Here is a 17,394-nt window from a genome sequence, read left to right as displayed (position 1 = left end):
TCCAGTATTGGTGATATAATCTAGATGAATATTCAGCTCATATGTAAAGTGTCCAAAACAAAACATGAGACATAATGTTAATAATACATGAATTACATGTGAAAAGTGTTAATGAATGAGTCATAATGTAAGAAAACCACAAATATGAATCATATGGGAACATGATTATTCACAAGTGAATGTCCTGTGGGTTTTCTGTGAGGGATGTTAATTGAATGTTGACGCTTTAGAATGTTTGTCTGCTGTTTTGAGGTTATGAGAAATTATTATAGAAACTCCTAACGTTCATCCTTTGTCAGATATATCAAAAGATTCAATATAACATACTGCAACTATCGATATATAAATATACAGAGGAGGTAATAAACATGTGCCACTGTACTGTAGATGGTTTTAGAGTGGTTAGCCTAACCAGCTAAAACAGCAACACTGGGAGGTTAATTTCATAAGTCAAGTGGACCTGACAAAAGAATTTGCGTCGAATTGTATTCATATCGAAATGTATTCTTGGTGTAATTCGGGCTGGTTAAACATCCGCAATATATGTTTGTACTGTATAAAATACATTAAAAAAAAAAACAAAAAACAACTACAGTCCCCAGAATTCAGTGCGGACGCCCAGACTGCGCCTATCTGATTGGTTGAAGTGGCTGAGTGCGTAGGAGGATTTTGCCGGAAGGAAAGTCGGATTGTGTCAAATTTAGCAGAGCTGCAAGAGACAACCTCGTTTTCTTATTGATCTACGCGGGATATTTTTTTAATAAAAAGGTATGTGTTCTTGTGGCAGTATTTTTATTGTTTTATGAATGGGTGTGTTTTTCGGTACAGAGCAGGGTAACGCGGTCAGTTGAGTTTAATTAGCTGCCGTTACTAGTGAAGCAAAGCAGACAGCAATAAAGCTGAATGTAGCTTAGCTGGCTAACATCGTTATTCATGTGTTTCTCTGCTGGCTCTCTGTTTCACTGTCACCACCGTCTTGGCAGTTTATTCTCAAGGCTGAGTTCGGCTAATTTTTATGTCAGACCCTGAAAAAGTTGACTCGGTGACACGTGGGTTTTATTATTGAGCTATAAACAGTTATATTTACATTTTGAGATTCGACAACGAACTAACTAGAAATCCGGGACCGTCCTTTCGCAGAAAGAGTTGTGGAACATGTCTAAAGACTGTTGGTATTGTTGCTGTATGAATGACGTATATGATCACAGTAGTTTTGATATTTCCGGTCCTTGTCCATTCTACCAGGATAACACTTTCTATTCGGCGTTTTTATTTTCAGAATATATTCAGAATAATTCAGAAATATTCAGAATAATTATTGTGTACAGTTTGTTATGATACATCTGTCATTTTGCTCGCTTCTCCCTTGATACACTCCTTCTGAGTTCAGATAATAGCTGTTAGTGTTGCAGTGTGCCAGGTCAGTGACTTCCTGCAGCTTTGCATTTTAGGACTTGCTGTGGCTATACTTTGTACGTCCAAAAGTTTGTAGACCCCCTTTTTTTACGTCTACTTAAAGGGGCACAGATTGCTGACACAATTACGCATACACAGCTTGTATAACCTCCATAGAAAACCACTGTCAGTAGAATGGGATGCTTTGAGCAGCCACACATGAGCCTAATGCAAAGCATCAGCTAGAGGGGTATAAAGCCTCCCAGCATTGGGCTGCATTCTCTCGAGTGATGGTGCACTGTTCAGTGTCTTTGATTATAGTATATTCTTGTTGATGATTATCTGTCATGTAATAGAATAACAATTAGCATTTCGAACTCCCTCTTTGACTTTAAGGTTATCTTCTCACAGAGACGTACCTTGAAGACACCTGACAGCTGAGAACGCACAGAAAACAATGCCACTGATGAGGAGTACATACCATGAGGCTTGAGCTGAGGCCGTCAAATGAAACATTGCATTCATCGGTGACAAACAGGTAGCCAGTCAAAGTTCTCATTCAATTTTTTAGTATCATAAATATCTATTGCTACATTGTCACTTTCTTCTAACTTTTGAGTTTGGTGATGCAGCATGCACTTCCCTTCTTGGATGTCATTCAGTGCCACCGCTGATGGTTTTACTGATATTTGTGTTTCTGAGCTGACTAGAAACATACAAGGTGCTGGGCAACAATCTCAGTGAATGTTTCAAAATGTTTGTATATTTAAATTAAGATGTAAACAAAGTCATTCAGAGTGTTTTGATGTGAAAACTTTGTTTGTTAAGAAACTTAACAAGATAGTAATCAGATGTCCAAAGTGTTGAATGCCACTAAACACTACTTCACAGGAAGTTACAACATGAAGTGGTTAATAATATGCTGTCTGATGACATGAATTGTATTACAATAGTTTTGAGAGGTACGTGCAGGGTATTGTAAGGCAAAACAGTTTTTTCATATTTACCGCTGTTTTGGTGTTTTCAACATTACACATAGAAACCTAGCAGACATACTGTTTTGGATGTAAATGGTTATATTTGCTATGCCCAGAGTACGTTTCTCTATAATGCACTCAGTAATTTCAAATCAAACCTCTCTGAATTATGTTTACATTTCAACAGTTGAATTATGCTGAACGTTTGACAAATCACAGGAATTCTCTTTTACCATCTTTTAATTGAGATGGTTGGATTGTAGTGTTGCACGGGTCAGAGTCACAGTCAGAGACCTGAGAGACAGATGCTCGCTCACCTGACCCAGTTTAAAATGATAAAAATAATGACCCAAGACCCACAAAATGTACAATCTGCAAACGTGTAATTATATACACAGTGTGCATAATGTAACTGACACATACCTGCCCAGTGATCATTTGGTCAGCATTCTGCACTTAGTTTGAGGACAGTGCAGCTTCACATAGGCTGTGGATGTGACTGTGTTACCAATGACTTCGCTACATAAGTTCTAATGCAGAAGACATTTAAACACATTGAGGAACATGACTGGGCATCGTTAAAAATTGACCCACATTATTTTGACCAATACTATTCACGTTTCAGCTCACACACTATACAGTGTTAAATTTTTCCATCAACTCATTTTTCAAGAACATAAAACCAGCTGATGTGCAATCAAATTATACCCAGTTCTATTACTTCTTTGTGTTTACTGCACAAGTTGTGGTGGTGCAATAGAGTGTAGTACATCTGGGAAAACTAGATTTAAAGGGCCTATATCCTGGAAAACCTCATTTTTTTCACTTTCTTAAAATGTAGTGTAGTTTGTAAACACAAAGTGTTTAAGCCACTTTGAATTAATTACTTTTGCAAACAAACACATTCACATAAATCCTATTCAGCTTACAGCAGTTTAGCCCTGACCATTCATACTGAAGTTATAAGGATTTTTTAGCTAGAACTGCTTTGTGAATGAGGTACAATGCAGGGCAGAGAATTTACATATATCAGTCTTAGAGGCACAGTAACCAAAATAGCCTGTTTAGCTCTGTACAATAAGGAGAAGTTGGAAAATGGTGACATTAAATGAGTTATAACTGTCAAAACCATACAGTGTTATAAGTAAAATACCAGGAAAATATGGAAATGGGCCCTTTAAAAAGCTATTTAATCAGGCGGTAAGCAGAATAATTACAATAAAAAACACCTAAGAATTATATAAATACAATAAGTAGTGATTTTATGTTTATCAGTGTTTTCACTTGTCCAGACTTCTCCTTGTGACAGGCTGGTATTAAGGACAACACATTTTATTTCACTTTCAACACAAGCAGTATATTATAGTGCCTCAAACTGCAGCACCTTTCTATTTGAATTCTTTTCCATGTATACAACAACTGCTGATCAAACATGTTGCTAAGCAACTACTTGCTGTCAGTGTGTAAAACTGTAGATATGTGTTTAATCGAGTTGAGATTTTGAGTGGATTTCCAAGGCCAAAGGCATATCTGTAGCAGATAAGGTTCCTTCCTGTGAGATGTTTTGCGACGGCAGTTTTGGTTTTAAAGCTGCATTCTGTATGAGTTTGTTTCCTTCACTTGAGGTAGTTGCTAAGTTACCCTACTCTGTAAGACAGTATTAGCAGTTAAAATTAGCTCAGAAGAGTTTACATACAGAGACCATCACTGTCTTGCTTGTAAAACCATTTTTTTTTTTAAAAACATTGCTGATCAGATCAAGCAGAACAGAGGTACTAGTGCTCAGCTAGCGCCTGTTGGCCCCTGATCCAAGTGATTTTGATTCTGAGTGCACTGAAAAAAGTGTTGAATTTACTTGGTTCAGTGTGTACATTTCCACATGAATGGGTTATATTGCATCCACACAATTGCTTTTTTCAGTGTGCGTAACCCAGGCTTAAATCTGGCCGTTAGTAGTTGAGTGAAAAGAGCGGCACATGTCACAGATCCTGTGCCTGGGACAAAGGGACACTGTTAATTTTGAGTCTTGGCACCTTCTTAATGGGCTGTTTGTGTTTTCCCAGCTGTCATGGAAACCAAGGCAAATGGTTCGATGGACACCAAAAGGTATGTAAGTTGTGTCTTTCTCCTAAATACTAAAAAGCCTTGTGAGAATCTCTTTCCTTTACCCTGTTTGCATGTTATTTGTGACTGATATGAGAACTTGTAATTCAGGGAATTTGGGATGGTTAAAAGAAAAACACAATGTAGAACCATTCTGTGTACATTACTGTTAAAAGTTTGTATTCATGAAGTAAATTCTATTAAATTAATTCTATTAAATTTTAATATGATTCTAAAATTCTGTAGGTTTCCAACAATTTGTAGGAAGCTTCAAAAATAAAATTTCCTGATAGAACGGAGCTGAAAGTGACAAAAATTGAAAAAGCTATATAGAATCAAGAATGAACTAATAATAAAATGAATATCCAGAATGCCTCATATTCAAAAAGTGATCAAATAGCTGTTGATGGTCATTTTAAGTAAGGAAGTTACTATAAATAGATAATAATTGCTATGTTTACCGTGTCAGCTTCTTTCTTGTTTCCAAATGTTTTAAATTGTGAATACACCATCGGTGCTTTTGGTGTCTAGTCTATAACGTTTCAGTTGACACTATTTAAATTATTAATAAATAGCAGTTGTAAGTGATTGGCAGCACTTACATGGTAGTTTTGTCATGTTTAGAATAACATTCACTTCCTTTTTAGCATAAGCAACTTAAAGGACCCTCACTGACACTAAACAGCAAGGGTTTATGAACATAATGCTCATCTGGCAAAACACGAGGTGAAATTAGAGGAGAAAATGAATCAAATTACGCAATTTGCGATAAAAGCAGGATTGAAAAAAAGGTTAAACGCTGGCACAAGCTACTGTTGAAGCAGCTGTTAGCATTAACTGGCTAGTTAATGCCACGCAGCTGGTTCATAAAAAAAAATACCAACCTTGCATGAAGTCCAGAGGATTTTCTTGTTTGAAACTTGTTTTTTTGAGACATTTGCAACCATTGTAGCTGAGTTTCAAATGAGTTGTAGCGTACTTTAAATTGTGAAACTCAAGTGCAATTTAGTTTAGCAGTGTAGCTTTCAAGCAACTGAAGTTGCATTAAAGTTTCGCCGTGTAAAGCCAGCCTAGCTTATGTCTGCAACTAGCCAGATTATTCAGATCTTTTTCAGTGCTGTGAGTGGAACCTGCATCATCTACATCATCTGGTTAAATTTCTAGAGAAGCTTTACAAAAACATTAGGTCTCTGCACAAAGCATAACTCCCCCACAGAGCCCTGATAACTCTCCCAAAGGATGTCATCAAAAGAAGTCTGGGGACATGAAGGGGTTGTAGTCGCTGTGGGGAAGAGCTGTGAAGTACAACCACTTAAAGTGCCTTAATTTCCTTCAGTTACATTAATGCCAGTATCACAAATGCTGAATTACACTTAGTATGTGCCTTTTCATCATATGTAATCTAAACTACTTGAGAAATTGCTTTGCTTCAAATTAAGTTCTTTAGCTGAAATGGAAGAAGTACTTCAGGTTATGTGGAATTACGTATAAGACATCTGCTACACAGATGTATGTTTGTTGAAAGAGCCACGCCTATGTTTTGCTCTGTGTCTCTCATGAACTGCCAAGAAAAGCTTCAGGCTTTCATATTGTGCAAACCGTCATTAAGTTGTAGTAACGTTGCATAATGGCTAGTTTATTTACATGTTTTCTTAAGCATTGTCATCCTTAATGGGTTTTGAAGTTGTTCAGTGCATGGTTTCATTCAGGTTAATGAGTTGGATAATATCTTCTACGGTAATTGATACAGTGTTAATCACAGTATTACAGTTAGTAATTTACACAGTAATTACATGGAAATGTTGATTATGCAAGCTACTCCTTCTCTGTAGCTTATTAAAGTCCCCTTTCTTTCACAGTTCGGTGGAGAACGGGCAGCTTCCAGACCCGGCCCACTGGGCAGTAGCAGACGTCGTCAATTATTTTAAAGCTACTGGCTTTGAAGAGCAGGCAAATGCTTTCCAAGATCAGGTAGTAATAATAATATAATAATAATATAATAATAGATTTTATTCCTAGCACCTTTGAACCCTTAGAATGTATTTATTTATTTAGTTATACCACACAAATTCCATAATTACATATAATTACATATTTATCATGAATTATGTGATGGATCTCATACACTGGCCAGCCACTTTATTAAGTACACCTCCTTGTTTCTACACTCTTTGACCATTTTTTTCAGCTCCACTTACCATATAGGTGCACTTTGAAGTTCTGCAATTACAGAGTATAGTCCATCTGTTTCTTTGCAGACTTTGTTAGCTACTATATCAACATATTCAGCTCTGCATTTTTGAGTTTTTCCATTTGTTTCAATGTCAAGAAATGACAAAACTTAATATAAACATAAAGAAGATCTTTTTCTTTTTGCAAATCTGGACTATGTGCACATTAACCTTACATCAGATTGGCCAGTTGTACAGGATTGTGCGGTTTTACTGTGCGTTCTGCACAATGACTTTCTACACCAGATTTTAGCAGGATCTACCAAAGACCACGATCAGTTATGTAGATCACATCATTCAAACATCACAGAGGAGTAAAAGAGAGAATCAAGCGTCATTTACCACATAGCAGGAAGCCAACAGCAAATTGTTAATTGATTTAGCTTTCCTGGCTTCTCTTATTTACTCCTTGGTGCTGATGATGATGTCTGAGTGCTGTGATATGCGTAACTGATCATGATCTTTGGCAGATCCTGCAGAAATCTCCTTGTGTAGTAGTCATCTTGTACGTCTAGCCCATTCAAATCCTAATAAATAATGTCCTCTTCTACTTCTGAACACAAATGTGGTATCAGTGGAAAATTTGCACTTTCACAATAATTTCTCCGCCTATTTCAATGAGCTACGAGTAAGAAATGATTAATGTTGAATAACAACATGCTTGTTATTGCAGTAACTGTGACTTTTAAGTGTTAACAAGTACACACCATGTCCAACGTTAAATACCAAAAGCTATGAGTGTATAGCATTCCTTCACCCTGCTAAACCTGACTGACTGACTGACTGACTGACTCACTCTGAAATAAAAAATATATATGTACAAAGGTGGGAAAATAAAAATTGTAGGAAAATACAGCAAAACAGATTAAATGTAATGGTAAAAAATAGTTTTGCAAGTTTTTTTATGCAATTTTTTGCTCTGTAAGTTTTTATGGCATGGTCATTGTCATATCAGACCAGCATTATTATTTCGATTTTATGACTTTTGACTTGGGGGGTGGGCTGAGTGCTGGGATGACTACATCATATCCTCTTGCTAGTTAGCTACCTGCACTTTTTTTGACTTTCACCTCAACCATGAACCATTTGCATTTGCAGGAAATCGATGGCAAATCTCTTTTATTAATGACTCGTAATGACGTTCTGACTGGACTCTCGATAAAACTGGGCCCTGCACTGAAGATTTACGAATACCACGTGAAGCCACTTCAGACCCAACACTTGAAAAGCAATGCCTCATAGCACTGGGGACCGGCCAGCCCCCTTGGAAGACAATCATGCCATGGAACAGCAGGGTAACTGCAGACCGAAGCAAGGCCACGTCCTTGTGTGCATTTTATGCGTCTTTGAGGACGAGCAAAGAAAGAAAGAAACAAAAAAACTTTAATGTGAATTTGTCTTTCTCAGTCTGAGTTTGTTGTACAGGTACATGTTACGTTTGTCGCATTGATTTATGATTAATGGTGTTATGTTTGAAATTTGTTTTTTTTTTTTTAAATAGACCCTTTGTGAACTTGTACATATGTTGAAATATTCACTATTGTTTGCGATTTTTAAAGATTTTAATTGTATATGTAAAAGATTATGTGTGAATGTGTCTGGCACTAAGATTTTAAACACTATTGTGTAAGATGTTGCTAGGTAAGACTTGCATTACTCCTTCATAGGGTTTAATGGGGAATGAACTCTGCCTCATCGGCTTGTACATATGAGGAGAAAGTGGCTAAAAGGAGGGGCTGATAATTTATTTGTTGTTGCTTTTTTTTTTGTTGGTGCTTGTTTCCTTTTTCTCCTGAAAGGTATTTAAGTCATGAATAGTTGTATTTAGGTTACAGATCAAAAGATCAATTGTTTGGCTCTGAGAACTGTAACCATCCTACAGCTGTGTGCAGTTTTATTAAGGTTTTATTTTATTTAAACATACTGAACTAAGAACTCTCACAAAGCAGTTTAACAGGTAGCTAGAGTCTGGTATCTAAACCAAAACCAGGCTCCGTTTTTTTGTGTGTTTTTGGTGCAACTAGCTTGATTAAGCCATGGTTAGTCATAACTAGTCTTTCAATGTTTTCATGTTCATTTTTGCTTGAGGTTGACAAAATGACTTTTAGAACGAACGATTCCTGAGTCTGTACATTGACTTGGTTAATACCAGTTGTTGACGATGGACTTAAAATGGCAGTTATATATCAGTTCCTAATCAGTGGTGCTTAAGCAGATTTGGGGCTTATTGTTCATTTTGACAAAAGTTTTTTCCACAGCATCCTTTCGAAGTCTGTCTTGCAATAGAGGATTGAGATGTATGTCCGAAGTTTGCAATAAATTGTGCTTGAATTTAAAGAAAAATGTGCCGATTCAGAGGTAAAGATTGTGTTATGATGAAATATTAGGCTTGTAATACATTAATAATCTAGTGCATGTTTACTTAATATCTAATCATAATATTGCATCCGTCTTTAAGTTTTATTGAATGCTCAAATGATATATTTTGCAGCACTATACTGTAATATGTGGCTCCCAAAAACGTTATGCCAAACGTTTTTAACACCTTTATTTTGCCAACATTCATTCCAGTTTTAGAAATAACTCCTGAATATCTCATATAGAATGACTAAATCTTTCCATTAAAGTGAAAATCCCATATTCACTTCTCTTAGTTACCCAACAGATTCATCCATATTCAATAGATACCTTCATTCAGTATGTCAAATGACATATATTGTTAATTTTCAAAGTAAAAATTAGTTAAGACATCCTCTACAGAGAACACACTTCTGGCCACTTTAATGCCCAGTTACTGTTTATTTAACAAATTTAGCATATTGGGAAAAAACATAGAATGTGGCCTGTGCAAACGTTTTGACACATTTTATATTTTACATTTGTTCCGGCGTTTTAAATTCAGCAAATAAATGCACTAATATTAGGAGAATTTAAGTTCCTTGTAGAGCAAGGGTGGAGAACTGAAGGCCAGAGTACAGAACAGTTTGGTGTTTTCTCTGCTTTAGGACTCCAACTAAACCTGCCAACTATCTGAGGAGTTGAATTAAGTGGGTTTGATCAGGAAAATCTTCAAACTGTGCAGCAATCTGGCCCTCCAGGATTGGAGTTCCCCACCCCTACAGTGGAGGATGTGTTTACTTGTTTTCACTTAGAAAATCAGTAAAATGTAATTTGACCAACCTTTCCATATAACTATGTTTACATTTATTTATTGTCAAATTATCTGCCTTGAGATTTTTCTATATGCTGAATCCTGAATGCTAATTTCATTATAACTCAGTTCATGTTCTATAGCTTCGTCAGTTGTTTTAGAATCATCTGCAGTTTTGTTCATCCTTCTGAAATTTCTTCATAGTGTCATACTAATTATTTAAAGCCTGTGAAGGTGCAAAGGACTAATATATTAGAATCATTTTGTACACTTGTATGCAATAAAACTGGTTTTATATTTTTAAAAACAGCCCAAACCTTTAAAACAGTAGTTTTCACAACGTTGTGTAATGTTGTAAAAACTCTCATGCAGTTTTGTTGCACTCATTGCATTCTAGACCAGCTGGGATAAATTGAGGCATGGTGGTGTCATTTTAATATTAATTCATGATTTTCTTTACTTCACAGACTGTTTTCAGGTAAACACAGAGTGAGGTCTTTGTTTGTTTGTTTGCAGGTGATTACAGATCTGTCAGAATGCCTTTGTTTGTGGATTCCCTTTTTGCGATCAGTTTCACAGTCTTGCCCGTGGCTTCCTGCGCACAGTCCCTGTGATGTTGCCAGCTGGATTATCAAGAGGTAGAAGAACCTAAAAGAAATAAATGGAAATGCAGCTTGCTAGCAGAACCATTTTGCATTTACTACACATGAAATGTGGCCTCTGCTCCATCTTTTCATCATTGAATATTATATTATTATGTTAATTGTATAGAACTGCATTAATTAACTGAAGAAGCCTTCTTAAAACTCAAACCCCTGATCTGGTTTGATCTGGTCCACATTTTTCCTTTATCCTTGTGTTGCAAGTTGGGTTGGAGCAAAAATGTGGACCATCTGAGGGGACCTAACGACTGGGTTGGAAACCACTGCCATAGAAGAACCACTTTTGGTTCCCAGAAGAACATTTCAAAGGATGGTTCTTTAAAGAAACATTTTAAATGAGACGTTTAAAAACATTCTGAAGTTTAAAGAACCCTAAATAATGAAAAATATGGCAATATCATTATTGTGATAAAATACGTCAATATGCTTTTCTGAGCATGTCATGGATTAGTAAGAGTAATGCAAGAACTGCAGATTTCATTACAAAGAGTTCAGTAGGCCTGTTTAATTGGGTTTAGTGCAGCACAGTATGTGACATACTGAGTAAAAATAATTGTATTCATAGTTTTTGGTAGCATTTTTAAAATGTGGCACTACTGGTTCTTTGAAAGATCTTGATGTGATATTTTTGCCACATTGCCCTCCCTTAGTTCTTTATCAATTAATGTTTTTCATAGAACCACACATCTAAGCCATGAACCGTTTAGAAACTTTAATGTTTAAGATTGTAGAACATTACCTGACAACACTGGTCTTCTCAGACTCTAAGACTTTTTTCCCCCAATTTTCTCCCCAGTTCTAGTCATGGCCTGTTTAACTAGCTTGTTCTCCTATCATATGATACTACCAAGCATTGGCCTACATTGCACTGAATGATGCGGGGTGAGGGTGGGCCATCCTACCCACCCAGAGAGAGCAAGGCCAATTATGCACTCTTAAATCTCAAATGGCTTCCTTTTTCCTTTCTTAATGTGCTATTGTAAAATAATGCCTCCACCCAAATAGTGCGTAATATGCCTAACAAAGGGCCATTTGGGGTGTGCACGAGACATATAGTGCACTGTTTGGTGTAGAAGCCAGAATTTTAGAACTTACATAGTGCACCATAAAGGGAGCCATTTGAGATTCAGCCTTGGACATCAGGCCACAGATCAAACGTTCAGGAAAATTTCATAGACACTAACCTCATCCTTATTGGAGATTCCCATTTTTGTCATGTCAATTGTAAAGTAGTGCTGGTTTGGCATCACTATTTCAATCTCCTCAACCTATAAGATGACATTCAATGACATAATGACATAAAACTATATTTTCAGTTTAATTTTATAATCACAATTATAGCCATATCACTTTTTACACCAAGATTATTGTATAACATTCCAGTCCATCAGCCTGACTGACCTCTGGCAGTCTGTCAAGAACAAGACACTGTGTGTCATACAGGGTCTTCTGAACAGAAGGTGAATACTCTCCGCGGTCATATGGTCCAGCAAACTTCTCGATGATGGTGTCTTTCACAGTTTTCCTGCAAGAGACAACACAAACCATCTAATACAAAGACAGCAACAGCCGTCTTATATAATATCTTTCATATATATTGATATATTTTATTAATTAATCTGAGTTTTGAAAGGTGGATACCATGCAGTGTCAAAAGGTACGCCTTGGTGCTTGTTGTAGCGCCACCTAGCGTAGACTGAAGTACAGAAGAACCTGTCCCTGGCTTCCTGCAAAGTGGTGAAGCGATCTCTCAGGAAGCCCTCAAAACCTGACTGTGTGGTTTTCAGGACCTTCATGTCTCTGATTCCACTGTGAATCACTGGGGGCTCTGAAAAGATGAATGAGATGGCAACTTCAAAGGACGCTTTGGACAAAATGAAAGATCGCTACAGCTGTGGTAAACGTGCCTCATACAGTGGCCCTGTAATAGACTCTAGAGCAAGAATTAGTAACCTTTTTTATTAATTTTCATGTCTATAAGAACCTACAAACACGTTCATAACATGTCATAATGCATTTATAAGGCCTAAACATGGCTATAACAATATATGAAAATGCATTACACTTTATGGCCATGTTTGTTATGCATTTGGAATTGTTAACACATTATAAGTAGTGTTCGTAACATGTTATATTGTGTCAAAGAAACCCCTAGATTGTAGAGTGCATTATGACTAACAAACCTGCTTAGCCATACACAGAATTTATTAACTTTATTATCATTATGGGAATAGAATTTTATTAATACACATATTATATTAGAACGCCAATATAAGAGCTTGTAAGTTGTATTCATCAGCTCTAAGTAAAGTAAGGCATACTATACTAAAGGCTCCTCCAACATTACGAGGGAGGCTTCAGATTGAAATGTTTACTGACGGTTTTACTGAAACACTGCAAAATACAAATTAAAGCATGTCTTACAAGCTTCAAATATCAGAGTTTAAACTAGTGGTGCCATGGGTAGTAATGTACCCAATGTGGGAAAGTCAATGTACACCACCGTTAGCTTGACGCAAACATAACACTGCAAATCCAATAGAATACTAGCAGAAATTAACATTACTGTAGTAGTAGTAGTAGTAAGCAGGCAAACAAAGGTTATTTACAAAGTGGTTAATGTTAGAACCAGTGAGGGAGCAAATAATGATGATGGCTCTATACTAACTTGGCTATCACTCTCCATGCCTTTACACCACAGTAACTTTATCATCAGTTTGATGTCAGAGAGGGTTTCAGGGCAGAGGCCTGATGGGTCCTTGGGTTGCTGAGATGTATTTTTTTAAAGTAAGAGCAGCAGTTAAGTAAAGTGTATTGTATTAATAACTCTGGGCTGGACAACTTGTTCAGGGCTGGCATCAAAATATTCAGGACTTAAGCCCTGAATGCCCAGCCCTAACAACACCTGAGAAACAAAATATTGAAAATGCTATGGTGTAAAAGAATCATATCTCAGTTCACTTAGAGCTGACAAATAGAACTTACAAGCTCTTTTAATGGGAGTATATCATGTGTCTGTCAATAACAATCTATACCCATAATGACAGATAGTTCTGTGTGTGTTACGAGTAGGCAGGTTTGTTAGTAACAATGCACCCATAATGTGTTGTGTTAACAATTCATAATGCACAATAAAGTGTAATTTTTTTTTAATATTTACAGCCATGTCTATAATGCCTTATGAAAGCATAAAGCACATGTTTTGAATGTATTTATGGGTGCCCATAGACACAGTATTCAAACAAAGTGTTAGATTTTTCCAGTTTTGAAGTATAGAAAAAATCCCTTCTGGTGATGTATCTTGAAGGTGGACATTTGAAAAACTACAAGCACTTTGGGGTGGATACATAAATGGTTTGAAACATTTTCTTTTCTTGCTAGCTGACTTATGCTAAAGGAAGCCAGATAGCTAACATCACTGCTAAGAAGCCAAATATCACATCTTTTTAATAAGCCTCAACACCAGTGGCTATGCTAGCAGTCAGGATCTCTTTAGCTCTTCAGGATGTATGATGTATTAATGAGTGGATGCTGGGTTTTGTAGTGAGATGATTATGATCATGTTTCATAATCATCTTCACTAAACCTACAGTTACTGTTACTATTAACACAAAATATAATATTCCCAGCTATAATTGCTCTGTTCTCTTTTGTTTTATGTTGGTGAATTCTGTTCTAGCCTTCTTCTATGGCCTTGTCTTCACTCACCATTTAGATACTGTTCTACCTCACAGAAGCGCCAAGATTCTGGAGAGAAGATGAAGGCATGGGCATGCTCAACTCCATTCTGTCAAACAGATATGAATAAGGCACAAATTTTAAGCTTCTGCTGACAGACATAAACAGTCATACGGTCAAAGTTTGGATGCTTCTAATCAGATTACATGATTTGTCAAAATGCCATATTCATGTTTGTTTACCGGAGATCTTCTTTCCAGCAGCGTTTAGTTCCAGCCTGCTTGCCGCCCTCACTCCTTCCCTAACACTTCTGTGATCCAGTCAATCAGTGACTTCTGATGATATTCATTAGCTGGAGCCAGTGTGGCGGATTGTGGCTGCAACTAAACTCTGCAGGAAAGTATATCTCCAGGACCAGAGTTGGTGACCACTGCTGCAGAGAAGTGTTCACTTATTTTCATTTTAACAGAACATGTCATTTGACCAGGGGTATTCAAACTTTTGCATGCAACTGTATTCGGATTCATTTCTGAGATGGTAATACTTTTTCCAGTCTCTTCCAGGGAGTTTCCTCAATGTCGACCTTTGCTCGTGTGACGTGCTTAAATGCTGTCAGGAAGTGATGGCAGATGTCCAGGGCAAATCCCTCGATGGTTTTTACCTAGTTTAAGAAAGGGTCAGGGTAAGTCTGTTCACCGTGCTGAGACACTAAAAGGGCACCAGAATGCCTCCCTGCTGAATTTTATCAAAGTAGGAAACTTTTTTATATACTGTAAATACAGCCAATATCTAAAAATGTCAACCCATCACTCTTCTAACACACATTCACGACAACCTGACTTGTCCTGTGTCATTAAAGCCTATGTTTCTGTCCCTTCTCTGGGAATCCAGTAAACTGAAGCACACATAAGAAACAAGTATCAAAATGCATACACTTACACTTACAGTCAAATGTCTGGACACATCTAATTGAATATGCATTTTTCATAATATTAAAGTCATTCTGATCTATAGATTTGTTAAGATACTTTCATTCTAATGTTTGCAAATGGAATTTGTTTCTAAGACAAATTCAAATAGTGAAATTACAACTTTAAAACATTTTAAATTTAAATTTAAATAATAAATGTTTTTCAAATGCCCCTCAAGCAAGTCATTTTCAGTAGCCAGCAAGTTCTCAGCATGTGTAGAAAGTCTGAAGTTCTGTTGGAAAATTGTCTCAGGTGGCTCTTTGTTAAACTGCTTGAGAGAACGTAGAGAGTGTACAAAGCCTGCATCAAGGCAACCCAGCTTTGGGGGCTTCTTTCTATAAGAATCTAAAATGGATATTTTCATTTGTTTAACTATTTTGTCGGTTCCTACATATGTATGTGTCATTTCATAGATTGGATGCCTTCGCTGTTACATTGTTGTAGGTGTGTCCAAATGGTGCAGTTCGTATTTCTCCACTTTTTAATAAAATAACCATGGTGGTTAGTAATTAATTACACTTACATTTATAATAAAGGTGCTTTAAAGGGTTCTTTGTGTGATGTCATATAGAAGAACCACTTTGGTTCTCTAAAAAGACCTTTCAGTGGCTGGTTCTTTAAAGACCCGTGATTTGTGAGTGAGAACACCTACATAATGTGAATCCATAAACCTCAAATCTCTTTTTCAGACATGGTTTCATGGTTTCTATGGTGTCACTCAAACAATATTTTGTAGTATCTGTTTTTTTTTTAATGTACTCAGTGAAGATCTTGATGATTGTGTACTTAGTCATTATCATTTGCTTACTAATTCTTATTTTGTGTTTAATTTAAATAAATTCAATGTTGGTGACAGCATTGGTCACACCGCTGACTTTACTGGTCATGCTACTGACGTTTGAGGTTTGTGCAATTGGTCACACTACTGACGTTTGAGGTTTTTGTGATTGGTCACACCACTGATTTTTGAAGTTTATGTGATTGGTCACACCACTGACTTTTGAAGTTTATTCGATTAGCAACACTGCTGATTTTTGAAGGTTATGCGATTGGTCACACCACTGACGTTTGAGGTTTATGTGATTTGGTTACACCACAGATGTTTGAGGTTTATGTGATTTGGTTACACCACAGATGTTTGAGGTTTATGTGATTTGGTTACACCACAGATGTTTGAGGTTTATGTGATTTGGTTACACCACAGATGTTTGAGGTTTATGTGATTTGGTTACATCACTGACATTTGAAGTTTGTGTGATTGGTCACACCGCTGACTTCTGAGGTTTATTATTTTTACTTTTAGAATAAGAGTGCATTAAAAAGAGAAGAATGTAGCCTAACAATCTTTAGTTCCTATGCGGATAAAGGCTGGTTGTAATAAGAAGTTTCTCTGCAGTTCTGTAAGTTATTCTGTATTTAAGTAGTTTTCTGACCTGGTACTTTATAAAAAAGTATAAAAAAAATAAGTTTTATAGGATATTTTTACTTTTTCTTATTACTTCCCTATAGTAACAGTATTTATACTTGAGTTTGGATTTAGGCTACTTTACCCACCTCTGGAAATAACAGTATGCAACATTATTACAGATTAGAGAAGGTACTAGATAAACTCTTAGGCTACACAAGTTCATTAATGACCGATGACTTTCCCCTCCGAGTTTTGCACCTACCCCCTTTAGCTTTGCCAAAGCATGGACAGTGTTCTTGATGGTGTCGGTAGGAATGATGTCCGAGTTGTCTCCGTTCACGTAGTCCTTGCGAGAGTTCAGTGTCAGCTGGACGTTTGCTTTCATCTCGATTATGTAGTGGTGCATCCCCTCCCGCCGTACATACATTACCTTCACCAGATTCTTCCCATAACCTGTCCTCACAAACTCCACATTCTACACAGAAGACACTTTTCTGATTAAAGTGCTCAATAAAAAAAAAAATACATTACATATAGAAAGACATTATGCAGGTTTGATAACAGCCTAAATTCTTCATTCTTCATTGAGAATGAAGTCCATACCTGGTTTGAGGTAGCCATATTTTTCAAATAAGTGCTCAGAATCTGGTGCCTTTACTCTCTGATTCTTCACCAGGAGTGGGACCTCGTGGGGACAGGGGATTATATTGGGGGGTGGCATCGCCTGCGTAATGTGGGTTTCGCAATGGGTCCAAATGGTCACGTTCATGTCAAGGGATGAACTTGTTTGAAACAAGGATTACTGTATGTCAGATAAA

General features: G+C 36.8%; 2 protein-coding genes across 3 annotated transcripts; one reads left to right on the top strand and one right to left on the bottom strand.

The window, feature by feature from the left end:
• The first annotated feature begins 667 nt into the window (after window positions 1-667).
• samd13 (sterile alpha motif domain containing 13) lies at window positions 668-8,823 on the top strand. 2 transcript variants are annotated; one of them, XM_036586518.1, is made up of 5 exons: window positions 668-768; window positions 1,807-1,933; window positions 4,436-4,478; window positions 6,335-6,446; window positions 7,805-8,823. In XM_036586518.1, the coding sequence occupies exons 3-5, from the start codon at window positions 4,441-4,443 to the stop codon at window positions 7,946-7,948; spliced, it is 294 nt and encodes a 97-aa protein (XP_036442411.1). In that variant the 5' UTR covers window positions 668-768; window positions 1,807-1,933; window positions 4,436-4,440; the 3' UTR covers window positions 7,949-8,823. The 2 variants fall into 2 exon arrangements, with proteins under 2 accessions (XP_036442411.1, XP_036442410.1); XM_036586517.1 differs by having other exon boundaries at window positions 1,792-1,933.
• A 416-nt stretch (window positions 8,824-9,239) lies between these two features.
• On the bottom strand, window positions 9,240-17,315 carry uox (urate oxidase). The gene is made up of 8 exons (XM_036586516.1): window positions 17,180-17,315; window positions 16,839-17,051; window positions 14,742-14,858; window positions 14,228-14,306; window positions 12,161-12,347; window positions 11,921-12,044; window positions 11,704-11,787; window positions 9,240-10,505 (listed from the first exon to the last, which is right to left on the bottom strand). The coding sequence occupies exons 1-8, from the start codon at window positions 17,195-17,197 to the stop codon at window positions 10,431-10,433; spliced, it is 897 nt and encodes a 298-aa protein (XP_036442409.1). The 5' UTR covers window positions 17,198-17,315; the 3' UTR covers window positions 9,240-10,430.
• Between the last annotated feature and the right edge of the window lie 79 nt (window positions 17,316-17,394).

The sequence above is a fragment of the Colossoma macropomum genome, unplaced genomic scaffold (genome assembly GCF_904425465.1).
Source record: "Colossoma macropomum unplaced genomic scaffold, Colossoma_macropomum, whole genome shotgun sequence".
In the NCBI taxonomy this organism is placed as follows: domain Eukaryota; kingdom Metazoa; phylum Chordata; class Actinopteri; order Characiformes; family Serrasalmidae; genus Colossoma; species Colossoma macropomum.
This window is presented reverse-complemented; position numbering and strand designations above follow the sequence as displayed.